The sequence below is a fragment of the Setaria viridis genome, chromosome 3 (genome assembly GCF_005286985.2).
Source record: "Setaria viridis chromosome 3, Setaria_viridis_v4.0, whole genome shotgun sequence".
In the NCBI taxonomy this organism is placed as follows: domain Eukaryota; kingdom Viridiplantae; phylum Streptophyta; class Magnoliopsida; order Poales; family Poaceae; genus Setaria; species Setaria viridis.
Genome location: NC_048265.2, coordinates 19,755,617 through 19,782,852, shown reverse-complemented (window position 1 = coordinate 19,782,852; position 27,236 = coordinate 19,755,617). Strand labels below are relative to the sequence as shown.

The following is a 27,236-nucleotide window of genomic DNA, read 5'->3' as shown; positions in this document are numbered from 1 at the left end:
GATAATCTCCGGTCTAAGGACAAAGCGTACACATTGTGTAAAGAGAGAACTATGTAACTCGTGTTGGGTCAGTCCTAGCACATGTCTCTACACGTGCCCACATTATTAGTTTGACATCTCCATGTCCATGACTTATGAAACATAGTTATTAACTAATACATGTGCTAGTCTAATATTCATGTGTGTCCTCAAATGAACTCCGACTAGGGACAACTTTTAGAATAAACATACAAGTAAAGAGTTTCACACACAATTTACATAATTGCAAATCAATTCAAGCAGCATTTAATGGATATTCAAGGAACACAATATAAAACATGAACACAATGGAATATCATCATCTCTATGATTGCCTCTAGGGCATACCTCCAATAGAGAGGGAGTGGTGAGCCTTGCCTTAGTGGCAAACTTCTCATCCGTCTTGGCACAAGCCTTTGTGGCGAGTCCAAATCCTTGACCGGGAGAGACTTGATGACCGGGAGCATATCCTTGGTGGAGTTCCAACGTGGACTAGGGGTGGCATTTGCATATTGATACCGCGAGATAAATCATCATGCCGAGTTTTCATTCTTCCTAACCCACTCATTTACGTTTCCACATTTCATACTTGCAACTTGAGTGCTTTACTTTCTAGATTAGTATCTTGCTAGGATTGACTCTAGGTTGCAAAACTTGTTTTGGGTGGAAAGAATCAATAGATCAACAATAGATTGCACATCTAGATAGCATGATCTAGTTTATGTTTTGAAGCAAATAGTTGAAGCCATACATTAAGGATTTTAAATTTGCCTAATTCACCCCCTCTCCCTCTTAGGCTACGAGCACTGATTCCTTACAAGTGGTATCAGAGCTAGGGCTCACATCTTTCACAAAGAATCATCAATTCTATTGGCAAATTGTGAAACCAGTTCAATGGAAATAGTTAGGCTTCAGCGCCTAGTGAGTTAGCTCGATAGGGTTAAGGGATGGATTCAACAAGTTTGGCTCCACGTTTTGATGGCATGGTTTACCAACGTTGGAAAGTTCTCATGGAAGCATTTCTTCAAGCAACGGGCCTTAATGTTTGAAGAGTCACTAGTGAGGGTGTGAAAAATAATGGGCAATAAGAAAAATAACATGATGTGATTTCCAAGAGCATTATTTTATCCTCACTTAGTGAAAGTGTTTTCTGTGTTTACTTGTGAAAATGCTAACAAGCTATGGATGACTATCAAAGAGAACAATGAGGGCATGGAGGATGTGTCAAATGAAAAATATGATGTTCTCATTGAAAAGCTCAATAGCTTTAAGCAACTTGAAAATGAGAATGCCGAGACTATATATTCACGTCTAAATATTCTTGTGAATGAGATCAATTCTTTAGGTGTGAAGAAGATTGGAGATGCGGACCTCAATCGTAAGATCCTCCATAGCCTTCGGAGGTCGGACTATAATTTGGTGAAATCTATCATCTATGAGAAGAAGCTCACCAACTTCACCCCAAACAAAGTCCTAAACAAGATCACGACATTCGAGATGCGACTATTGGTCAAGTCCAAAGAGCAAAACCAAGAATCATCTTCTCCAACCTGAAGCCTTGCCCAGGCAAGCAATCAAGAGAAGAAGTTGAGGAAGATGGCCATTCGTGAAAACTCAAGTGAAGAAAAAGAAGATGATGATGATGAAAGCTCCTCAAGTGATGAAGAAACCAAATCCATGGTTGAAGCTTATGCCAAGAAGGTCTTCAAGTATGTGAAGAAGATCAACATGTTCGGGTACATGGTACACTTGAGAGATGGATGTCATCATCAACAAATAAAGATTACAAATACCAAGCATAAAAGAATGAAGAAGAAGAAGAAGGAGAGGAAGCCCAAGCATGAAGCATTCACTGCCGTCCAATGGATAAGTGGTGGAGAATCAAGTTCTTGTAGCTCAAATGATGAATCAAGCAAGAACTTCACCACTCGCTTCAACATGCAAGGTCCCTCATCATCATCACCACACTTTTTCGTAATGGCCTGAGGTACGAAAAGCGATGTAAGTGATGATGAATCCGATTCTCCTTCCATTGATGATCTTGTTGAGTTGAACCATGAGTAAAAAAGGAATCCTTAAGAAACAATCTAAGCAATTAAAACAATTCAATGCTCTCAATCATCTTCATGCTACCCTTGCTACAAATTATGAAAATTTGTTGTGCAAATTCAACTTGCTTAACAAGGAGCATGAAGAGCTCAAATCTAAAATTGAGAGAATTGATAATGAAACTAAGAATTCCTTGGAGCAAAATGAATCATTTATCCTTTATGCAATTCCCATCTCTAAGGTAGATGCTTCAACTTTTTGCAATGATTTAATTGAGGAATCTAGCTCACCCCCTTGCAATAAGAAATCCTTTGAGAATGTTGTTGTAGAATCTTATGATGACCTTATTGCAAACAAGAATGATGAGCTCAAGCAAGAAGTGAAATGGCTCATGGGGCAATTGGCCAAAATGAAGGGCAAGGACAAGGTGGCAATTTTGAAACTCCACAAGACAAGAGAGTAACATTCAACCTTCTCAAGATAACCATGATCACATGGTGAGTAAGTTTGAGAAGGGAGCAACCGTGACTTGCTTTAAATGTCATCAAGAAGGCCACAAGTCCTATCAATGCCCCCAAGTGAAGAAGATGAGCAAAGATGAGAAGAAGATGAACTTCACCATCAAGAGCTTCCTCATCTACACCAAGTTCAACCGCAAGAACAAGACTAAGAGCAACTCCTATGTCATCAAGAAGAAGACCAATGGCAAGGTGGTTGCTCAGAAGGTTGGGAAGAAGGAGTGGGGTTGGAACTGACCGATTTGGGTGCCTAAGGAAGTCATCACCAATATGAAAGGGCCTCAAATGGTTTGGGTTCCAAAGGACACGTGAAGCCCATGATCAGCTACGGGGGATTTGGAGGCTTGACTCACAAGAAGATGAGAAGGTTCAAGTCAAGAAGCCAAGCTTGGAAGATTGGACATATGGTGCCCAAGTCCCCCATTCAAAGGTAATGGCAGCTAGAACCCAACTCAAGCATCATTGTAGCTCCATTTCCATGTATAGGATTGCATTGTGTTCTCATATGATATATGTTGCAATGCCTAGTTATTTTTCATATGGTAGGTTGCTTGTGTATCTCTCTCTCTAACCCATGAGCAACCTACATGGTTTGACATGTGTGTAGGAAAGCTATACTTGTTTCTTTCATGATACATGCTCTTTCATATGTTATCCTTTGTATCATGAGCACAAGCTATAGGGTTAGCTTCCCTTTTGTTGTCATAAATAATGTGCATACAATTAATTTGTGATTCAAACACTAAATGCACACATTTAGGAGGAGCTCATCCTATGGTTTGTGATTTTGGAGACCAACTTATTTTCAAGCTTATCTTATGTAGTCTCTCCATCTGGTGCATCACACTTAGATGATGTTATTCACTCTCAATGTGAACTAACAAACCTATAAGAGTGATAATAACAATATGAGCGCTTTCATGCTTATTGAGTCATGTCCTTGCGAGCTTACATTTCATATATAAGTTCAAAGGCAATGTACTTATACATTCCCCATCCTTGTGGTACCTCATGTGTTTCTCTCTAAGCCTCTTACAAGTGGTGTCATTTTTAAGTGATGTCATTTACAAGTGGCTCATTTCAAGTGGTGCCATCAAGTGGTATGCTTCAAGTGGTGCCATCAAGGTATATGCCCCCGGAGGTATGCAAATGCTCAAGCTTTTACAAATGGTATCATTGTCAAACCCTTCGATCTTTTAAGCGATCTCCATGCATGATATGCTCTAAGCTTCCTTTGCTCTTATATCTAGTTGTGCACTTATTTTTTACACTATCTTGTTGTGCACGCATATAGGGGGAGCTTTGCTTGTACATGCTAGTTTCATGAATTGTTGATCCATCCTAATAGTCTTACAAGTGGTATCTTCATTGGTATCATCTCATATGGATCATGGTTCATGGAACTATCTCCCTAGGCTACTAACATTTTCCCTCGAGCTATGTTCACAAGGTCTTTTTGGATTGCAAGTATTTGGAATTACCTTTTAGGTGATTTGATTCCAAAGGGGGAAAAGTGTGGAAACAAAGCAAGTAAGGCATGGAAGTGAACATGCATAGGGGGAGAAATTCAAGAAAGAGAGAGAAATATATAAAGGGGGAGAGAAGTGAAGCAAGATGAGAATGAACAAGGGGGAGATCAAGTACAAGTTGGATGATGGTAAGCATCCAAACAATTGTAAGTGGTTCAATTGATCAATTCTTACAAATTTATGCTTGCTTTGATTGTGTTGTCACCAATCACCAAAATGAGGGAGATTGTAAGAAAAATGGTCCTCTAGGCCATGATTGTGATTTTGGTGATTGAATAACAATATTATCATTGGGACTAACATGTGTATCAAGAATGAGCACTTTTAAGGTTTCATAGGTTCCATGGATGCATCACAAAGAAAGATACCGAAGTCGGGACAAAGAGAGGAATGAATTGGACTTGTCCCATGGATAATTGTTTTTGAGCTTATCAAATGGCTTGGATTTACAGAATCATGTATAGTACTTCACAAGCTTTCCATAGAGTCCAAGATCATTAAAATCGAACTCCGAAGTAGAAAGTTATGCCCAAAATAAGATGTGCTGAAAAATGGGCACAGGAAGTTCCGATAGTACCATCGGACTAAGCAGAGGAACATCCGGTGCTTACTGAAATACACTCAACGGATGATTTGATGAACATATAAGGGCATGCACCGGATCATACGATGCTACCATCGGAGTTTGCATATTTACTTTGTCAAAATCTCCAGAGGTTGACAAATGGATGAGGTGGGCACCAAAAGGTTCGACGCTTGAAAATTTGTATGCGTCAAACTTTTAGGTCATTCATCCAATGCCAAACGTTGATCACAAGGTCTGGATTTTTGAGAATCGTGTGTAGAATTTCATAAGCTTCCCAACAAGTACAAGATCATCAAAAACAGAGTTCGAAGTAAAAAGTTATGACCAAAATACGAAGAGTAGCGACGTGGTGACTGGAAGGTCCGATGGTACCGTCGGATTTTTTAGCATTCATCCGGTGCTCAAAAAGTGATTGAATGGTCTAGATTTTTAGAGAATCTCATGTAGAACTTCATAAGCTTTCCAATAAGTACAAGTTCATCGAAATCGGAGTTTGGAGTTGTGAGTTATGGTCAAAATACGGAGGGACATATGGTAGCACCCCTTATTCTGATGCTACAAAAATACATACCATCAGAACATCTGATGGTACACTTTAACTAGCCGTTGCTGGAGTGTGCAGGAGTCCATTGAAGCGCAAGACACATCAAGAACACATCTAAGCCACCAAAAGTGCATAAGTGATTAATCAAAAGCTTAGCACAAGTTTAGAACAATGATTAGTGCTAGGATAGGAGAGAGTGCAAGGTGTGCCTGCCTTGTGATTGGTTCAAGGTGTGAACCACAAGTGTACAAGGTGTGCCAGCGCCTTGGAGCGTTGGTGGCTCGCCAGCAAGTCTTCGACCCTCCAACTTGGTGTGGAGCGGCATCGACGACCATGTGCGGGGAACGAGGACACCCCCTCCTTTTTGGAGAAGCTCTATAGTGGATACGGCATCAAGGTGACCGGAAGAGAGGGAGTGGTGAGCCTTGCCTTAGTGGCAAACTTCTCATCCATCTTGGCACAAGCCTTTGTGGCGAGTTCAAAACCTTGATCGGGAGAGACTTGGTGACCAGGAGCATATCCTTGGTGGAGCTCCATCATGGACTAGGGATGACATTTGCCTACCGATACCATGGGATAAATCATCGTGACGAGTTTGCATTCTTCCTAACCCACTCATTTACATTTCCGCATTTCATACTTGCAACTTGGGTGTTTTACTTTCTAGAGTAGTATCATGCTAGGATTGGCTCTAGGTTGCAAAACTTGTTTTGGGTTGGAAGAATCACTAGATCAACCATAGATGGTACATCTAGATAGCATGATCTAGTTTATGTTTTGAAGCAAATAGTAGAAGCCATAAGTTAAGAATTCCCTCTCTTAGGCTACGAGCACCGATGGGAATTAGCTAATCACATGAATCACTTCCTTACGAGGCCCCGTTTATTCATTAAGAACATTTGTGAAGCTCAAAAATTTGTAGAAGCATAAGGAGGGAGTCAATCTGTCACCTAGGATGAAGGGCATGCTCCTGAAACCGCCCTTCTGCTTCGTCTTCTACTGCACTGAATCCGTCTCCTTGCCCCTTCCATCCTCCGTTGTTGCTCTCTTCGTCCTCCTTCAGAGGAGAAGCTAGCAGCCGGGTCTCGCAATCCCTTGAGATGGGAGATGTTGCCTGTACGCACGGCATTTATAAAAGGCACAAGGCAAGATTGGTTTTGGATTCTATGCCTCGTGGACAAGCATCGCGGAATGGGAAGCTTGCAGCTGCCACCTCAGGACGGGTGATCGAGATTGAATATATTACTCTAAAGACCCCTCAAAGTCATTATAACTCCTAAATGTTGATTGAGGTATCATTGAGGCACGAGGGTCGCCCAATTACTCTCGAGCGGTCGAGATATGATATGACGCCATTGAGGATCTCCATCCACTGCAGCAAGATAAAATGGCATCTGAATGTAATGTTGGTTGCTGCTTGATGACCACTACGTCCATTGATCGAGTTCTCCAAATTCTGTAAATTTTAAAGCCTGCGATGAAATGGGCAATCTTAGCATGTGTAGCCATTTGTTGAGCTTTCTTTCATCTTCAGCAGCAGCCGGACCGGATTTTTCTTGGGTGTCTTTTTGTGACCTTTGATCGCCTGGCATGCTGGTTTTAACTGATATATCATGATTGCAATTAATGCATATCATTTAGACCATAAGTCAATTCATGAGCTGGGCAATGATAAAATAAGACCTTGGCCTTGGCTGGCAGAAGGTATATGTGGGGGAGGGTTCCATCATGGTAGCATTTTTTCTGAAAGCATGATAGCATTTTGTAACATTCAGGAAGAATATCTATCCTACTATGTAATGTGCATGCTGGGGCACTGAAGAAACGGATCAGGCCCCTACGTCGCTCCAGGGGCGACATGGGCCGACGGGCGGCGCTCCCGTTCCCTGCCGCCACGGTCCTCCATCATCGCTTTTACTCAGCCGCCACTACAGCAGAAAGTCAGAAGCCCGACGAGCTGCGAGGATGGTTGTGGCGGGCCTTTCTCCGACTCCGTTTAATGGCCAGGCGTGGTAGCAAGTCGCCAATGGTGACGCACGGCAAGGCCTCAAGATAGTGCGCGAGGCTCTCAAAGCCTCTCCTTCCAGTTCCCCCTCCCCCTTCAGGATCTTCAAGTGTAGATTTGCACTCCAGAGGCATCAGCCATGGGGTGGATTCCATGTGCTGGCCTACTGCGAGCTGATCTGGCGACCGGCACCCTCCTACATGGACCTCGTCAGATGTGTGACGGGCTGGTGGCATGGCGGGCTTGGCATGGCATCATGGTCGAGGCCTTGGCCCTAGTACGGCGGGCGTGAGTCGAGGTGGCGGCGGTTGGCTCTTGATAATTATGGCTGGCAATCGTGGGCGTGCTCGGCGCCATCAGCAGCTCAGTGAGGCACTTTTGTGCTTTTCTGCCCAACTGCTGCTAGCATGGCGTGGTGAAGGTTTGGGCAAAAGGCTGGTCGGTGACGCCTTCAGGTGCCACTTTCTCCTTGGAGGCGATCTCATTTTCACTTCACTGTTATATGACCATGTTTTGAATCTCCAGGTGTAAACCCAGCTCTATACTTGGGCTGGCGATGATGACGTCATTGCGTCACGTTCTTCCTGAAGATGTCATCTTGGATGTCCATATGGTGTTTCAGCATTCCCTGTTCATGCTCGGCTGCTCGTGGGTGATCTTCCTACATTGCTTTAGAGGTTACCTCGGGGAACATATTGACTATGATTTATCAATGCAGCGTGAGGACATAAGGAATACCGTCCATTCGACGAGCAAAGCAATGAATGGATAAGTAATATTAGACATTGCTTATGATTATTTTCTCTTCATGTGGATTCTTTCTCTCTTTTTTTATGATCAGCTGTTGAGCTGAGAATTTGGCTGCGTATGTTTATGGTAGAGGATGGATATATTTCCATTTTCTAAAAAAATGTAATTTGTGTGCTGTCCTTAACTAAAATCCTAGCTCTATCTATGATTAAAAGTGCGAATGCACCGTTGCAACATAATGTTAATGCTCTATAATTAAAAACATAACAGTACTACTTTAGGCAACTACGACAGCACAAAGTGATGTTTAACGTTATAACATAGCATCATGAAAATAAATATAAGCCACTCCTTTTTCTCTATTTATTTTTTTACTTCAGTCTTTTCTGATTAAATACCTGAAGCCCCTCTCATTTTTATTTCTTTTTTTGATGGATAGGATATTACTATCTGCTCAATATCCCATGTGATTTCATATCTATTTTTATATGAATTTTGTTGGATCGATAGTCCAAAGATTCTTGTTTCATCCCCTAATTTTTCTTCTTTTATATATGAAATGAGTTGCCTCGAATTTTATATTTTGCAGGGTTTTCTTTCATTTCACTGACTTTCTAAAGTGGTCTTTACTCTCCATGCTCTTGTATTAGTGATGTATAATGTTACAGATCAAAATCAAGCGTAGAAATCTGGGAATAAACAGATACTCCTGCATTTCTCGAACAATTACCTTACACAGTGTGCTACTGGTAAAGTTCTTAGAATCGGTAAGATTATGGTAATATGACAAAAAGGTTATCTAAATACCATTATTTCATCCCAGCACAAGTCTTCTAGTTGGGGATCATGGTCGAAGCAACCACCAAGCTACTTGAAGCTTCCACCCTGCTTCTTGGCGCCATCGGTGCCATTGCCACTGCCATGGTAGAGCTCGACCTCCTCCTCTCCTCCGACCGTCTCCAACGGCTTAAAGGTGTAGTACTTGACGCAGACGAAGAAGTAGACGAGGTTGACCACCTCCAGAGAGACGACGAGCCAGTAGTAGTTGTCCAGCTTCCCTCGGTTGAGGTTGTCCGGGAGCCACTGCCCGCTCCGCCGCGTCTTGGCGTGCACGATGGTCACCAGCAGCGTGCCGAGGTAGCTCCCGATCGAGAAGGTCAGCCAGTAGAGCGCCGCCGCCGTGCTCCTCATGCTCTCCGGCGCCTGGTCGTACAGGAACTCCATCCGACCGACGTCCATGAAGGCGTTGGCGATGCCGTGGATGGTGAACTGCGGCACCAGCCAGAAGACGCTCATCGGCAGGGTGGCCTTGGGATCGTCGAGCAGCCCGCTTGCGGCAGCCACGGACCTGCGCTGTCGCTCGACGACGGCGGCCACCGCGTTCGACAGCATGGCGATGGTCAAGCCGACGCCCGTTCGCTGGAGGTGGGTGATGCCGTTGGGGCGGCCGGTGAAGCGGCGGAGCACTCGGACGAGCACGCGGTCGTAGAAGGCCAGTGTCAGCAGCATGGCGAGGTTGGTGAAGATGAGCATGGACGCTGGCGGGATCTTGAAGTGCGGCGTGAGGTCGCGGTCCATGGTGCGCGCCTGCTGAATGGCGAAGCTGTGGTTGTGCGACGACGATGTCACCAGGATGATGCCGGCGGCGCAGATCGGCAGGATGCGGATGATCGACTTGAGCTCCTCGACACGGTGCACCGTCGAGAGCCGCCACAGCTTCGGCTCGCCGGACGGCAGCACGTCGCCGTCCGTCACTATAGCCGCCTTGTCGAAGAACCTATTGAGATTTGAGAAACGACAAGTCAGTTCGTACGTGCACCTCAAATTCCGAAGCACTTCGTCCAAATTTATTCAACTTACTTTAGCTGGTCGGTGTGAAGAAGGCGGCCGGTGGTGGAGATGCCGGCATCGAGCTCCTTGTCCTCGTACAGGAGGCTCGGGTCCGGCACGGTGGCTTTCCGCTTCTTGAACGCGGCGGTGGCGACCTGCGCCAGACGGACCATGGGGCTACCCGCCGGCGGCATCCTGACGTAGAGCGAGTACCCGGACACGAAGGCAATCACGGCGGCGAGCATGGCGATGGTGGGCACGCCGAGCCCCCAACCCCACCCGACGTTCTCCTGGACGTACACCACGGCGGTCACGGCCGTGAGCTTGGCGAGCTCGACGGTGAAGAAGTAGAGGTTGAAGAAGCTCCACATGGGCCTGGCGCCCCGGCGCCCTTGCGCGTTCAGCTCGAGCTGGTCGGCGCCGAACGCCACGGTGCAGGGGCGCGTGCCCCCGGTGCCGATGGACGTGCAGAGCAGCGACAGGTAGAGCACGGCGATCTGGTAGGAGGACGCGCGCTGGCAGTCGGCGGCGTGCTTGGCGCAGGGCGGCGGATGCAGCGAGGGGAGCGCGGCGGAGAGGGTGAGGCAGACCATGCCGAGCTGGTAGACGAAGGAGCCGAACGTGATGGTCCAGAAGCGGCCGGCGAAGGAGTCGGCGATGAGGCCGCCGACGAGCGGGGTGAGGTTCGCCGTGCCGTTGTAGTTGGTGATGATGTTGGAGGCGTGGACGAGCGGCAGGTGCATCTGAAGGGTGAGGTACGTGATGAGGTTCGAGGTGAAACCCACGGAGGCAAGCCGGTCGCAGAAGTCGTTGGCTGTGTGTCGTCGTGCACAAGCATGGCGGGAAACGTCAGTTCAAATTCGATGAAGATGGTACTGCTGATAGAATCGTACTAGCATACTGTGGATTTGAACTTACGAGGTCTGTATTTGGATATTTCGTAATTCTCCCCACTCCATAGGTATTAGGAGGGATTGGCGGGAAGAGTAGTTCATTTTTTCCACCGTAATTCTAACCCATGTTTATTTGGAAGAGAGGGTGCTCCGTTGACGGAAAAGCTTGGTTTTCAAGCAACTGAAAACAAGAGCCCTTATTTTTAATAGGGAAAGTTGCAGTGGAACCAGAGGAACCTTCACATCTCCTAACATAGGCTCAACCGCTCAATGGTGTATCCTAATAAACTCTGAGCTCCTTTTCAGGTGAGATTCTGTATCTTTATGCACCCATATATTTCTAAAGCCTAATTTTGGGCCTGTTTTGAATCCAGCCCAGGTTGTTGCCTCACAAGCTAGTAAAAGCTACGATGAGGTAGCTTGTGTGATTGCACAATCTAGGGTTGGTAACATGGTAGATTGTAAAAGCTGGACCATAATTACTTAATTAGTATGTTTGGACTTTGGATCACAAGCTGGAACTTAAAAGCTGGATCCTCCAATAGTGGAAACAAACAGGCCTTAATAGCATATCCCCCGCCTGAAGCTCTACAAATAAAAACTCGACCCGAGAGGGGTAAAACAGCTCCCGGATTTTTTTTAATTTTTAAACCTAACCTGAAATTTGCTCCCACGAGGAGTCGAATCTAGAACCTGAGGAGTGCTACTGAGGCCATCTAACCAATTCAACTAGAGACCCCCTTTCGCTCAAGCTCTACAAATACAAGATCACATTCTTTTCATTTGGATATGATCAATAAACTGCAGCTTTTTCTGAAGACCTGAAGTCCTGAACTCATATTGTAGGCTTAAGGCTCTCATTCTTTCAAAGCTACTCCCTCCATCCTAAATTATAAGTCATTTAGCTTTTCTAGATGCATAATTAAATATTATTATGCATCTAGACATAGGGTATATCAAAGTGCATAACAAAGTCTATAAATCTACAAAAGTCAAAATGGCCTATAATTTAGAACGGTGGTGGGAGTAGTATAATATTCACAACACTGCCATAGTGAAATTATTCAAACAAAAACCTCAAAACGTAGAGACATGTGCAAATCAAGGGATTTTTCTTGTGTGTCAATAGAAACATTGTTACTTCAGCTTTACTTTTTTTAAAAAAAACTAATACACTTACCAGCAGTTCAGCCTTACATTGTTACTATCAACATAGGTTCCTAAATTGATAATTATAAAGGTGTTCTGATTCCTAAATTATTAAATAAAAAGGTGTTCTCAACTCACCTAAAAGATAGCCAAAACATGGTCAATAAGGTCACTATGGTTGATTGATCGCCGCCACTGATAGCTACAGTTTGGCAGTTTAGAATTTCATTACTCTTAAAGGAGATCCTTGATGCTGTTCTTGGCTGAATCATCTGACGTAAATCCAAAGACATCAATTTTTTAGTTGCCCATGTCGGTCGAGCACAATAGACTGGTTTGACCCAGAGGGAAAACAACAAGGACTGGTGCGAAAGGAGGAGTGCCGTATATGCGTGGACTGGCGTGCTCTGTGGTATCGTCCAGCAGCGTGTTCAGACATGCAGCGTCCGTTCCCGTTGCAGCACCGAAAGGTGGCGTGCATGCAGGGACAGTATTGGAATGAAAGTTCAAAAGAAAAGTACTTGCAAATTGCAACGAGAGATTTTGGTAACGTTCTTTATTAGTTCAGTTCCCATGCTATCTTCTGATGAGCAGTTACGATTTCCCCCCAACAACAGGTTATGAATTTTGGCGATGAAAAATGGAGACTAATTAATTGCAGAGGCACCCAGCTCAAGAAACAGAGGAAGAATCTGAAGGACAATCCAGTCGAGTAAAAGCAGGATTCTAAGCAGAACAGATCAGATCAATTGATCAAAGCATATGGAGTAAGCAGAGGACTTGAAGGAGTGAATCACTCACCTAGGATGAAGGGCATAGTCCTGAACCCTCCCTGCTTCTTCGCCTTCCTCGCGACCGCCGCTTCCGCGCCCCTCTTCTCCTCTCTCCCATCCTCAGCCGCCATTGCTCCCCCACCTCCTGCTCCGTCAGAGGAGAAGCAGCCTCAGGGCGCCCAGTGGAAGAGCTATTAGTTAGCTACAGTTAGGCAGGCACTGGGTGCCGGCACGCAACACTTGTTACGCGTGTGGGAAATGGAGACGGGGGGATGCGTTGTACGCACGCTTTTAAAGAGGAATCGGGTTAAGATTGGGTTGGAATAGATACATGTACGCGCAAAGCGGTCCGGGAACGGGATGTGTCCCGGGCACCACTGCACCCCACTGGAATCCATCCACTGCAGTCACATCAGGAGGTGGCAGGAGCACGTATGGTTGATTGCTAGTATTTGGTAATCTCCGGTCACCACTCGGTGCTCTAGATTTTGCGAACCGTATCAGCTGCAGCCAACAAATATACGTGGGGCTTTCCTTTTAAATTTGTCAGAATTTTATAATGTTTTTAAATAGTTGTAGTGTTGTACACGTGGACGTTCACATATAATTTCAACAGTTTACTAAAATGCGAAGTGTTTACTAAAATGCGAAGTCTTGAGGCTGACGAAGAAACCGTAAATATCTTTTTATTGATAAGTCGACTAACAACCAGACGAATATAGTTTGAAGAATTATACCGAATTTGCAAGTTCCATCAAAGTAATCTAACAAACTAAGCAATATGCGCCCTCGGGTAACTTTTCATGATTGTTTTGCCTCTCGTCATAAGTTGTATACTAATAAGCTAATAAAGTCTCTAATAATTAAAGGAGTACTATTATCTTTCTTAATTATTGGCAACAGAAGGAGACCCACTTTTACTCTTAAGGCCTAGGCGTACTCATTTGAAGAAAAAACAAAGTTACTCACAGCTCTTACTAAAAAAAATAGTTATGTTCAAATTACATACATATTTATAAACCTATCACTCCCATTATGCAATAACTAACAAAAAGGCGTATATATTCATCAATAAATTACCGATCAGTGTTACCCTTGAGAGCTGAGACGGCTAAAGAGCATACCCTTCTTCCGTCCATTGACTTTTGATCCGTCATGTGCCACTGACAGGTGGGGCTCAGGCACTACCATAGTCAAAACTCCTAACCCCACTCTTAGTACATTTTCTTATCGAATACATCCAGTGTTCATGTACACAGCCGTTTAGCCTATTTACATGCTGCACAGTGTCTATCCATGTCCATTTAATCATCCATTTAGCCTGTTTAATGACCGTTTAACCCGTTTAATTGATCGTTTAGTCTGAATAAAGAGCTAAATGGTAGGTGCCGGCTGTTTAGCGTTTAGGATTTAGGTAACATTGAATACATCACACCTCTCTTAAAAACTTGATCAAATAAAACTCGTAGCTCGCAGAAAGTAGGGCCACGGAAAGGAGACATCGAAGGTAGGGAGCATATTGGGAAAGCCATGAAAAAGGGATGGGCAACGGGTACTCAATGTCATGGTGATCTGGCTTAACAGGAACGGAACATCACAGCCACCAACAGCCATGCTAAGTCTCCCTTGCCCTGTCACCAACCAAATGGAGTCTCCCTGTCCGCTGCACCGAGTCTCCCCTCGCCCTGTCGCCCAAGCGGATCTAGTCTCCCCTCTTTGTCATTGATGCAAAAAATCATTAGAAGCACCAGCAGATGTCCTATCACCAAGAGAAGTGCGATATTTTTTTATTTTTCTCCCTTGCAATATATGTACTAGTATTTATAAATTACCTATCCTTCCCATAATGAAATAATTAACAAAAAGACATATATGTTCATTTATAAATTACCGATCAGCACTACCCTAAGACACCCTAGAAGATAACATGATTTAAACATAAAGTTTGCACATTGTATGCAATAAGATATCAATTTTTAAATTCGCATTAGCTTTTAATATAAATAGTAAAAATAGAAACACAGCTTGGTAAAAATGGGAAAAAAGAGATAAGATGGGCTTCGAGAATATGAGCCAAACGCTCACAGTGCACACACACACATTCATCCTTATAAAACCACACACACTACCTCTATAAACACCTTCGAGAATATGAGCCAATATATATTGAGATTGACGAAGTCATACAGGCGTTCCGATGTCAATAGGCACATCACCAACTACTAAAAAAATAATAATTAGTAAAAATATGAGCACTCGTACTGAGTCGGAGACCCAAATGTATATGCACAGGTTCCATCGTGAAAATTCTAACAAAGTTGAGCTATGTTTGCAACTGAAAAATGCTATTATGATAGCCCTAGACTTGAATTTTTTATATCATGAAGAAAGCATAGTAGCTATACAAAAAAGTGAAGGTAAAATAAAATATAAATTGATGATAAAGTTGGGATTACATGTACACCTAGATTGCAACTAGTATTAGACTATTATTCATAAATTATGGCTTTGGCATGGCACTGAAGTGGCTACATGGGACAAAGACTGGCACAATTCTTTGTTGATCATAGTGCAAATTTAAAATATTCATCTAAATTTATAAACTTCAGTGCGCTTGTGGAGAAAATGTATGATGCATCTTTGGGTGTATATTATCTAGCAAAAACTTGTTACTCACTTTGTTTGAAATTGTAAGTCGTTTTAGTTTTGTATTAAGTGATCGAGCAAGTTTATAGAACAATATACAAATATCTACAACACCAAGCTAAGTTCACTAAATAGATCATGAAATATACCTTGATAGTGTATTCATTTGATATTGTAGATATTAATATATTTTCAAACAAACTTGATTGAAGTTATATAAATTTGACTTAGAATAAAAAGCTAAACTAACAATTTGCAACGGAGAGAGTACTAAATTGGATTACGAATCATCGGATCCCAAGTGTCAATAAAATTTATTTTCTTTATTTTTTTGTCTCTTTTTTCTTTTGTGAATCAGATCGAATCTCATCAACAGGTAATGGTCATGCTGTTGAAACAAAAAAAAAGATAAATGTTGGTGCGCAAATATGGTTGTATCGGATTTAGTGATCGGCAGTCCACTAGGGGTTACCTAGGTGGTAGATTTGTAGACGGGGAAGATCGTAAGATGAAGAACTCGAATGGTAACACAGGGGTGCAAGATTTAGACAGATTTGGACCTCCGGAGAGTAATACCCTACATCATGTGTTCTAGTTTGTTGTATTGCTAATTGCAGGTGCGAAGAGTTAACATGCGTTGGGTTCTCTATCCTCAGGGGGTGTCCCTAACCGCCTTATATAGGCTGACGACCTAGGGTTACAAATCGAATAGGATCTAATCCTATTCAGTTGTTACAAGGAAATAAATCTGAGTCGGTTTACAACATGAATCCCATGATATCCAGGCTGAATTGATTCGCCCGGCCTCCTAGCTTGCGCTTCACATGTCTTCATGCCTTGGCCCACACGGCATGGTTGGGCAGGCCCACCTGTTAGAGTCGACGAGTATCTTGGTCGGTGGGGACCCGTGGGTACCTTTATCCCTTAAGCCCCCGAGCGATGTGGAGTCGAACAGGAGTTTGGCGGATGTGCAACGAAGCTTGTAATGCACTCGACTGAAATTGCGGTGTCATCATAGTGATGGAGAGGCTGCACAGTGCTCAAAAAAGGAAGAAAAATCGAAGCTTCCACAGGCGTATGACCAAATGCACATGGCTATGCAACTGCCAAGCTCCGGGATGTCTGACATCCTGTAGATCGAAGGAAAGCACATGGAGGACGTCGCAAGACGCACTCCATATGGAGTATCCCCCAAGCATTGAAGCGATTAAAGTAATCGGTTCAATGGTTAAGAATCTGATGTATTATTTCCGTCATAAAACGAATCCAAATATAACACCCAGCCCCCAAGTATGAGGACTGGCGGAGCCAAGAGGCATGCCAACCAGAGATATGTGCCCAGCCCCCAAGCATGAGGATTGACGGAGCCACAAAGGCATGCCGACCTGACATAGGCGCCCAGCCCTCGATCACGAGGGCTAGCGGAGCCAAGGAGGCACGCCGACCTGAGATAGGCGCCCAACCCCCAAGCGCGAGGCATGCCAACCTAAGATAGACGCCCAACCCCTGAGCATGAGGAAGGGTGGAGCTACAAAGGCACGCCGACCTGACATAGGTGACTAGCCCCCAAGCACAAGGACTAGCGGAGCCAAGGAGGCACGCCAACCTGAGATAGGCGCCCAGCCCCCGAGCGCGAGGACTGGCAGAGCCAAGGAGGTACGATAACCTGAAATAGGCGCCCAGCCCGCGAGCGTGAGGACTGGCGGAGCCAAGGCGGCATGTTGGCCTAAGTTAGGCGCCCAACCCCGGAGCGCGAGGACTGGCGGAGCCAAGATGGCACGCTGACCTGAGATAGGCGTCCAGCCCCCAAATGCGAGGACTAGCGAGGCCACTGAGGCACGCTAACCTGACATAGGTGCCCAGCCCTCGAGCGTGAGGACTGGCAGAGCCACGGAGGCACGCCGACCTGAGATAGGCACCCAGTCCCCGAGCGTGAGGATTAGCGGAGCCACGGAGGCACGCCGACTTGAGATAGGTGCCCAGCCCCCAAGCTCGAGGACTGGCGGAGCCACGGAGGCACGCTAACCTAAGATAGGTGCCCATCTCCCGAGCACTAGGACTAGCGGAGCCACGGAGGCACGCTGACCTGAGATAGGCGACCAACCCCCGAGCACGAGGACCGGCGGAGCCACGGAGGTACGCCGTGAGATTTAACAGAAAACCCGTGGCTTCCATCCATCGCATGTGTCGTAATGGGGGATCCGCGGATTCCGGTGCTAGGTTTACGCCGTTAATGCCTTCAAAAGCCGAAGAGGCGCATTTTCATTTTCATTGCCCCACACTCACCGTCAAGCACCGCCACCACCAATGCTATCATCATCGCGCCTGAGAGCCCTAAGTCATGCCGCCGCATCCACCACTCCTCCACTCGAAGGTTGTAGCCACCGCCTCTGCGCCGCCTATCCCCGCTGTATGCAAACCAAGAGACCCGCCCACATTAGATCTGCATCACGAGGGGTAGAGACTAAAGTGATAGCGGTGGAGCAAGCACTGGACCCTTCCACCTATTGGGTGAAGTCCGTGATGACCGAGGAGCGAATCTAGGCCCTAGTCAACCGGGGTCTCCTTGGGCCCAACATGCTGCTGGAGTGGAAGGTGACCGCCGGCCAAGACTTCCCTACTGAGGACAGGACAGAGGCTGTTGTCTTCGCGGTGTTCTTCAAGCGTGGATTTGGGATCCCGATGGGAGATTTCTTCTGTGGGTTGCTAAAGTACTACAAGATCAAGTTAGTGCATCTCAACCCTAACTCTATTTTGGAGATCGCAGTTTTTATCCACCTTTGCGAAGCTTTCCTCAGCATTCCTCCCCATTTCAATCTGTGGAAATATCTCTACCAATTGAAAATTGTGTTGACCAAGGAGAAGTCGAGATTGATCTGTGGTTGTGGATTTTCGCTGAAGCTCAAGGACTCGAACAAGGGGTGGCACAAGGAATGGTTCCTTATCGACAATCAGAAGCCCAAGCTGTCATCCCACCTTGGATATGCACCCTTGACAATGCCGGAGTGGTCAAACCAGTTGACCTCTGCGGAAATGGTTTAGGTGAAGCAGCTGTTGAAGGAAATTGCCAACCTAAAAGGTCGTGGGATCACAGTCGGGGCTGTCAGCATCAACTTTTGTCGGCGGCTGAAGCAGCCGATCAAGGACAGGGTCCACCCGGCGTATGAGTACTCAGGGCTACTGGTTCCGACCCGAGAGGTGCAGCGAAAGGTGTCGAAGGAAGAAGTTTCCAACCTTGTATGTGAGTTCTTCGGTGGTGTCATCAAGAACAAGTGCTACCCCAAGACGTACTCCCTCAAGAGGCTGGTGGACACAGTAAGATCTTAATTACATCATTTGGCTTTCCTACTTTGCTTTTGCATTTTCTCTGACCGATCTTGTTGATTGGCCAAAGCCGTGAGTTTGAGTTCTTCTGTATGGCATCGCTTCCCGAAGGAGCCTACCAGCAGCGTCCCAAGATCCACCCGACCACCGAGTCTGACCAGCTGCCTGTTGCCCTTGATTGGGAGTCGGACTCCTCCATTGAAGGGTCGGATGAGGATGCACCAAACGAGGGCAGCAGGGCTGAGGACTCCGTGCCAATTGGATGCCGGACATGGCAGGCCGTGAGGAAACTTCCCGCCTCTAATTCTCAGAAGCTGAGCAGTAAGAGGAAAAAAGTGGCCGGGAGGAAGGAAAAGACTGCATCGAGCACTGCCCCCACGAACGGATCGACCAGCAAAGTGGACGAGGAGTCCGACTTGCCGAGCCCGGTCGCTAAGAAGATGAAGGCCGAGCTCCTTGAGATGACCATGGCCGATGCAGAGCGAATCAAGGAGAAGCTGAAGGCGGAGGTTCGGGGGAGGGGGGAGGAGGGACACCAAGCGAAGACATGTTGGTGCTGCCACCACCCTTTTGTCCCAAGTTTTGAGTGAAATAGAGCACCATGTAAGTGTAATCTAGTTATATTATCCACCTCATGATTCTTTTGCTGCATGTCTTTCTCATATTTCCTTTTGCACCAACAATACAGGAAAAACGTGCTAGATGATGAGTTTGGTACACAGCCGACTGTTGGTTTGTGTCATGCTGAAGGAGCGAGCGGCCACATCCTTCAGCACTCCTCACCTCCAGAGGCCGGTGAGGACCAAGATCGTCGGGTGGGAGGAGAAGCAGTGCAAGTTCCGGTGCCAAAGTAGGGCATGGTCGAGGATGCTGCGGCTTCAAGTGCGGTTGCTATGCACGCTACTGCAGCCAGCTCCGGGGCTACAGAAGTGACTGGTGAAAGAGCTGGAGCTACATCCCACCTGGAGGAGCTGCCCAGGGATGATCCACTGCTAGAGAGGTTCGCCGAGGATGCCGACGTGGATATGCAAGAAGGAGATAGTCTAGACACCTTGGACTTCTTCGGGACTAGCCTTGTTGGGGACGTGTTGGAAGACAAGAAGGACCTTGCTGAGCTACAGCAGACGTCTTCCAAGGTCTCTACACTGTTATATGTAAGTATGCCAACTACCATTGGAGATCTGCATTTGAGGTTTCATTTCTTTCCAGTGTGCTGAGTTTAGTGTGTGGGCAGAATCTAGCCGTGCGTGCGCACAAGAAGGTAGACACGATTTAGCGAGCCGAGGAATACCGTTGTAACACCCGTAAAATATGCCAACTCAAATCACCCGCTAAAAATTGTTTCCAAAATCTTTTTACTGTTGAGCACCCGAAAATCTAAATCATCCCGGCGATTTCGCCATCCCGGCACCCGAAGCCGACAACCATCCTTTTATCCTCTCCGTAAATTTCGCCGCCTGCCGGTCGACAGACCGCCGCGCATGCTCCGACCGCATTCCGCAATCACCGCTGACTCTCCCTTTCTTTTTTCTCTCTCTCTCCTATTTCCTTGTTTTCTCTTTTCTTTTTCTTCCTTCTCTTTCTTCTTTCTTCTTCCTTCTTCTTCTTTCTTCTTTCTTCTCCTACCTTCTTCCCTGGCTGGTCACGCATGCCACCCTCCAAGCTAGCCCCCCTCCTAGCGCCACTTCCTCTGGCCGGCCCCCCTCCCTTCTCTCCTCACCACCGGCGTGTGGGGCCCATCGCCCGCGCCTGCGCCCCTACGCCCCCCTTTTTTTTCTCTCGCCTCTCACGCAGGGCCCCATGCCCGGTGCCCCCTGCTTCCTGGCACGGCATCCCCGACCCCGGCCGGCCGCGCCTCGACGACCGTGCTGCCGGCTTGTCCCCCATCAGCCCCCGCTCTGCTACCGCGCCTGCCCGGCCGTGCCTCCGGCCCCCGCTCCACCACCGCGCTAGCCCCGCCTTGCGCCGGCCGCGACGACGCCCGCCCCGTCCAGGCCCCCACCGGCAGCTCCCTTCCTCGCCACCTATAAAAGCTGCCAGAGCCCTGGCCTTGCCTCGTCGCCCCACCATCACCTCACCGAGCAGCCCGCCTTCCCCCTACGCCTAACCGCCACCGCCTCCTATCCTCCGCCGGCCGCCCCTTCCCAACAACCAAATCCCCAAGGTAAGGGGCAAAATGGAGACCCCACGGCCTCCTCCACCTTCCCCCGCCGCCCAAGCTCGCTGCCGGCGAGCCATGGCCGGCCGCCCCCACCGGATTTCCCCTCCTCTCTCCTCTCCAAGTCACGGTTCAAAGGAGGAAGAAGAACCCCCCCCCCCATTTCGATGTAACCTCCTACTTCTCTCTATTCACGAAATAACCCTCCCACCTCTCTCATACTCTTTCCATAGATCAACCCCTCCGCCTCCCAAAAGTATTTACAAATAGGTCCCTGGTTTCTCGCAGTTTAGTCCTAAAGCCTTGTTTTGACCCCTAAATACACGGTTATCTCATCATTTCATGCGCCAAACTTCCTCCAATTAATCCCAAATTCGACCACGTCATCCTCCAATATACTTCCGCCAAGTCATATCCAAATTTCATGGAAATACTCATTCCTTCTACTTTTCGTTCGCGTTCTCTGTTCGAAGCTCAACGGGTAAAATCTTATTTTCTTTTATTTATTGTGTGCTCGATTGTGTGTGCCCTAGGTCGTGGAGTACCTGAGGAAGAGTTTGACCGTGAGCCCAGGCCCGAGGACCAGCACCGTGAGCAAGAACCCCCGGAAGGCTTTGAGGACGGCAACTCCAATCTCACCCTTTGATGCATATTTATTCCTAGTTTTCAAACACAACCTATTGGCCTATTTTACAAAATTGTATATTGTTTTACTGCTGAAATACGGTTGGATAGCCATCCCTTGATTCTTATGAACATTTCTTATTTGTCCTATAATTATCTCTAAATATGATTTGCTCTGTTTGGATGATAATTACTGCTAGAATGCTTCGGACCTTGTTACTCAATTCAATCATGACCACAATAGTTTATTTAAAGGATAAATGTGTGAGTGTTTTCAAATGAGAAAATGGATTTTCGGAAATAAAGAAAGGAAATTCTTAGATGAGATGGATGGGTGTTTCTTGTGTGAAATGCCAGTAGGTTGGGCTCATACCTTTATGGTTGAGAAAGGTTGGGAGATATCCATCTTGTCACATTTAAGGACCGAGTGATGTGCCATATTGCCTAACCCACTATCATGCAACCACTCGACCGTTGTGTGGGCGGCGGCTTAGCATAAATCCCACTAGCTGGTCTATTAGTCATCAAGAGAGCTGGTGAGCAATGGGAGACCATGGAGAAGGACTAAAAACTTTGTGAACTTAAATCCCGGTTAAGACATCGTTGGAAGGTCATTAACCCCTTGGTTGCTTCCATGTTGGCTAGTCATTCTTAGCTAAGGTGGGTAATGGCTTTGATAGGATCTGCACCAACACAAAGGTGATCGTGCTGCGGTACCCTACTTATAGGTAAAGTGTACAACCTCTGCAGAGTTAGAACCTATCCGGATAGCTGTGTCCACAGTATTGGACGAGTTACGGCTTGCACACATAACTAGTGTTTGGGTGATGGATGCTTTCCATGGTGTGAGTTGAATTTTGGAAGGTGTCCGGCAGTCGCGCCGTGAGCTACTGTGGACGGGGAGTCCAGTAGCATTAAAAATTGGATCCTTTGTGTAAGATCAACCCCTCTTATAGATTCGAGTAATAAAGAAAATGTTTTGTGAAAATCTCTTTGAAAAGGAACCCCTGCATGTGTGGAAAAACCTAGCTTTATGGCAAAAATAAACCTTAGCCTTATCCTTGTTATCTTGAGCATATTCTTGATTGTATCCCCCTCCATGGATGGGGTTGGACTTGTTGAGTACTTTTGTACTCACTCTTGTTTGTTGCTACAGAGGAAGACCCAGACTTCGTTGCCGAGGAATTTGAGTAGGAGGTCGCTTCCGCACCCAACGCTACCTGTGGTGTTGGCCTTTGCAGAGTGCTTCCACTGCCGTGTAGTCCTGAGTGCTATCGCTTGACAATAGCTTGACTCGCTGCTGTGATTTATTTGCTCATCATTTCGGCGTGGCTTTCGCGCCCACTCCCTTGGGAGTTGTACGGTATTTGAACTATCTATTGAATAAATGTGTTATCAGCCTCCTGGAACTGATATTTGTATCATATTTAGTCTCTGATGATGTGGGGATGCTTCAACAGTCTTAAGGCACAGCAGCTTGAGGCCGACCTCAAGAGGGCCAAGGAGGACGCCGTGAAGCTGCTCAAGCAGAAGGACCGAGAGCTTGCCGAACATAAACAGATAACCAAGGAAATCCAGGGTGACCTCGATGCACTGTTAAAAGGTATGTTGCTCCAACCTGCTGGCTTGGTTCTAATCCTGAACTCCTGGTGCTTATGTGTGTTGATTCTGATGGGCAGATGCTGATGCAAGGGAGCAGAGGCTCAGCCAGGACCTCAAGGAGTGCGAGGCGGCCAACGCCCAGCTCCAGCAAGATCACGATGTGGTAGTTCACTATGAGTATGCAGTGTCGTAGAAACTGACTTATGAGGTTGGCTTGCATAAGGACACTGACCAATGCTTAGTCACCGCAATGCAAAGTCTTAAGCGTGACCAATTGGTGATTGCAGGGCTGGAGGTGGAGCTGGAAGGTCTGCGCAGGGCGGCCGGCTATGTGATGGACATGGTCCAACTGGAAGCTGACCCAGCCGGGCCGATGCCACTTCTCGATCACCTTAAGAGTGCGCCTGGCCAACTAAAAGGATTGCTAAAGGAAACCGTGATGGAGTGCACCAAGAATGTCTTGGCGGTACTAAAGATGCACTTCCCACGGATTCCTCTAGAGTGTGCTGGTGCAGGGGTCGTAGTGGACTTTGACATGAGGAAACTCCCGGAACTGGCCAAGGAGTTTAATGGTGTGGTGGAGAATGTTGTTAAGGAGCTGGACCTATAAAACAGAACTTGTGGTGTATCAATTTGTTCCAGGTTATGGATAATTATGTAAATAGATGACTTGTGAAAATGGAAAGCATCCACCCTCCTTTATTGTATATGACAGGACATCAAGTGGATTAGACCTATAGCCGCTAAGTGCCCAACCTTGTTTGGCCAGCACTCTGCTGAGAGTGGATCTCGAGCTTGTAGAGGGGGCAGGTGCAAAGTTGTCTGGGTTTCACGAGCTAGGACACCGTCCACATGAGTTAGTCATATTTGCCGTGGGAGGGGAAGGAGAAGGGGTGAGACACGAAGGTCGGCACATAACGGGGGAAGCCCCTGAGCAAAATGGCAAGGGTATGGTCCGTCGATCAGGTCGAAACAACCCCCGGTAAGGGCTCGGGTAAGGAAGCGAGAAGGTGGTAGGTACACAAGGAACCTCTGGGGTTTTATTTATTCAATGCAAAATGTAAAAAGAGTACATAGCTTTTAGGTCTTAGGGGTAGAAGCACCGCAGGTGTTGGATGTTCCATGGGTTGGGGACGCTTGAGCCGTCCGCCCACTGCAGCCGGTAAGTGCTGGGTTGGATGACTTCTTTAACGATGAAGGGCTCCTCCTATGGGGCCGACAGCTTGTGCATGTCCTTGGTGGACTGGATCCGGCGGAGCACTAGTTCGTCGACATTGAGTAAGCGTTCCTGGATGTTCATGTCATGATAGCATCAAAGCTACTGCTCATGCCACGTATGCTGGATGAGGGCCGCCAAACGGTGCTCTTCTAGGCTGGGCACCAAAGGCTACATCTGTGGGCAGTACAGCCTCTGAGCCGTAGACAAGGAAGAATGGGATGTAGCCGGTGGCCTGACTCTTTTGAGTGCGGAGGCCCCAAATGACGTGGGGTAACTCGCGAAGCCATTTGGTGGCGTACTTGGATGCGTTGTCAAAGATAGAAGACTTGAGGGATTGAAGGACCATCCCATTCGCATGTTCGACCTGGACATTGCATCGTGGGTGAGCTACTGAGGAGTAGTATATGTTGATGAGGTTATCCTAGCAAAAATCCCAGAACTCGGATCATATGAACTATTTGCCCAGATCGGTGATGATCCAATAGGGGACCCCGAAGTGGTGTGTGATCTCTTCGACGAATTGAGCGGCTTCAGCCGACTCTATGCTGGTGACAGCCTTGACTTCAATTTACTTGGTAAATTTGTCAACCGCCACGAAAATATGGGTGTATCTACCCGGAGCAGTCTTGAAAGGGCCGACCATATCCAGCCCCCAGCAGGTGAAGGGTTAGGATGGTGGGATGGTACGCAAGGCCTACGCTGGGAGGTGTTGTTGCTTGGAGAAAAATTGACACCCTTTACACCTCTGGACGAGCTCTGTTTTGTCAACGATAGCAGTTGGCCAGTAAAAGCTAGAGCGGAACGCTTTCCCGACCAGGTTGCCCGAGGCAGCATGGTTCCCGCATGAACTAGAGTGGATTTTATGGAGGAGTTCAAGGCCTTAGTTGCGGAGGATGCACTTCATCAGAATGTCGTTAGATGCGGCCTTCTTGTACAACTCCTTACTGATCACAACGTAGTTGGTGCTGCATCGTGCGAGCTTTTCGTGCTCAGCTTTATCCTCTGGGGACATGTTGTCGGTGATGAATGCGATGAAAGGTGCGCGCCAGTCATCCTCTGCCTCGATCATCAGGACATCGGTGGGCGTTGGGTCGACCTGAGCCTGGATGTTGCGTTAGCTTGGTCCAGATCCAAAACCTTGATAGAGGGTTATCTCAAGTCCTAGACGAAGATGCCAACCGAGACTTGGGTGCATTTCGAGCCGAGCTTGGATAGGATGGCGGTGGCAACATTGTGTTCCCTGGGGACATGATGGAACTCGAGATACTCAAAGTGAGCCTCAAGTTTGCGGACCACGGCGCAATAGGCATCCATGGTTTCCTAGGTGCACTACAAGGACTTGTTGACCTGCTTGATGATAACCTTGGAGTCACCAAACACCGGGATGCACTTAATGCCAAGCGAGACGGCGATGCGAAACCCGTGTATGAGGGCCTCATACTCAGTGACGTTGTTGGTAGCCTTGTATTGGATCTAGAGAACATACTTAAGCTGCTCGCCTTTCTAGGATATGAAGAGGACTCCCGCGCCAGCTCCTTCGAGGTTGAGGGTGCCGCCGAAGTACATCATCTAGTGCTCCGACCTCTCCAGGGAGGGCGGCTCTTGGATATTAGTCCATTCAGTGACGAAGTCAGCCAGGATCTGGGACTTGATCGCATGACATGGGTAGAAGTCGATGTCAAATTTGCCGAGCTCCATAGACCATTTGACCACTCGACCGTGTACATCCCTGTTGTGCAGCATTTCATCGATTGGGTAGGAGGAGACCACTTGGATCTTTTGCGATTGGAAGTAGTGACGCAGCTTACGGGAGGTAATCAAGATTGCGTAGAGCAATTTCTGGACCTGCGTGTACTGGACCTTGGAGTCACTCGGGATCTCGTTGACGTAACATACCAGCCTTTGCACCATGTGGGCGTGGTTGCGTTCTTCGCGTTCTACAACTAGCACCGTGCTCACAACATGTGTTGTCACAGAGATGTATAGCTGTATCATTTCTTGGTCGGCCGGAGCTGTCAGGATGGGAGGGGTTGAGAGGAATGTTTTAGGTTCCTTGAGGGCCTTGCGGGCCTCGTTGTCCCACTCGAACTTGTCCACCTTCTTGAGCAGCTTGAAGAAGGGGAGTCCCTTTTTGCCAAGCTTGCTGATGAAACAGCTAAGGGCCACCATCATGCCTGTAAGCTTCATAATGTCCTTTTTTCTGGCCGGCTGCGCTATGTTCCTGATGGCGTCCACTTTGACGGGGTTAGCTTCGATGCCGCATTGGTTGATCATGAAGCCCAGGAGCTTTCTGGACAGGACACCGAAGACACATTTGCCCGAGTTGAGTTTCCATCAATAGGCCCGAAGGTTGTCGAAGGTTTGGGCAAGGTCGGTGATGAAGTTTTCTTCATGTTTGGTCTTGACAACCACATCGTCGACGTAGGCCTCTATGTTTTTGCCAAGTTGTTTCGCGAGGCAACTCTGGATTGCCTCTTGGTAGGTGCCGCTGGTGTTTTTTAACCCAAAGGTCATGGTGTTGTAGCAGTAGATGCCATACGGCGTTATGAATGTGGTCCTATCCTAGTTGGCAGGATTGAGGGTGATCTGGTGATAGCCCGAGTAGGAATTAAGGAAGCACAGTAGGGTGCAATCGGCTGTGGAGTCCACGACTTGGTCGAAGCGAGGAAGAGGGAAGGGGTCCTTAGGGCAGTGCCTGTTGAGATCGGTGTAGTCGATATACATTCTCCATTCACCGATTTTCTTCTTTACAAGGACTGGATTTGCTAACCAGTCGGGGTGCTTACATTCACGGATGAAACTGGCAGCTAAGAGCTTATTTATTTCTACCCTAATGGCCACCTTGCGATCTTGAGCAAAACGGCAAAGCTTCTGCTTGACCGGCCTTACTATCTTGCTCAGCTCCAAGGAGTGCTTAGCCAGTTTTCATGGGACACCAGGCATATCGGATGCTTTCCACATGAATATGTCCGAGTTGTCCTTGAGGACACTGGTGAGCACGTCTTCCTATTTAGGGGTG

At 47.1% G+C, this 27,236-nt stretch overlaps 2 protein-coding genes across 3 annotated transcripts; both read right to left on the bottom strand.

The window, feature by feature from the left end:
- Positions 1-8,689: 8,689 nt before the first annotated feature.
- Positions 8,690-12,930, bottom strand: LOC117850209 (protein NRT1/ PTR FAMILY 3.1). Of its 2 annotated transcripts, none has more exons than XM_034732014.2 (3): positions 12,673-12,930; positions 9,860-10,643; positions 8,690-9,776 (listed from the first exon to the last, which is right to left on the bottom strand). In XM_034732014.2, exons 1-3 carry the CDS (start codon positions 12,773-12,775, stop codon positions 8,867-8,869), a joined length of 1,797 nt encoding a protein of 598 aa, XP_034587905.1. In that variant the 5' UTR covers positions 12,776-12,930; the 3' UTR covers positions 8,690-8,866. The 2 variants fall into 2 exon arrangements, with proteins under 2 accessions (XP_034587905.1, XP_072148878.1); XM_072292777.1 differs by lacking the exon at positions 12,673-12,930 and adding an exon at positions 10,748-12,666.
- A 12,167-nt stretch (positions 12,931-25,097) lies between these two features.
- Positions 25,098-25,531, bottom strand: LOC117849118 (uncharacterized). Its single transcript, XM_034730711.1, has 2 exons — positions 25,397-25,531; positions 25,098-25,313 (listed from the first exon to the last, which is right to left on the bottom strand). Exons 1-2 carry the CDS (start codon positions 25,529-25,531, stop codon positions 25,098-25,100), a joined length of 351 nt encoding a protein of 116 aa, XP_034586602.1.
- Between the last annotated feature and the right edge of the window lie 1,705 nt (positions 25,532-27,236).

What these genes read in the sequence shown, in the direction of transcription:
- LOC117849118 (XM_034730711.1), bottom strand. Translation starts at nt 25,531, where the DNA reads ATGGATGCCTATTGCGCCGTGGTCCGCAAACTTGAGGCTCACTTTGAG. An exon ending in CGAAATGCACCCAAGTCTCG is followed by an intron (nt 25,314 to 25,396) that starts GTTGGCATCTTC and finishes ATCCAGGCTCAG; the next exon opens with GTCGACCCAACGCCCACCGA.
- LOC117850209 (XM_034732014.2), bottom strand. Translation starts at nt 12,775, where the DNA reads ATGGCGGCTGAGGATGGGAGAGAGGAGAAGAGGGGCGCGGAAGCGGCG. An exon ending in GACTATGCCCTTCATCCTAG is followed by an intron (nt 10,644 to 12,672) that starts GTGAGTGATTCA and finishes GACGACACACAG; the next exon opens with CCAACGACTTCTGCGACCGG. An exon ending in CTTCACACCGACCAGCTAAA is followed by an intron (nt 9,777 to 9,859) that starts GTAAGTTGAATA and finishes AAATCTCAATAG; the next exon opens with GTTCTTCGACAAGGCGGCTA.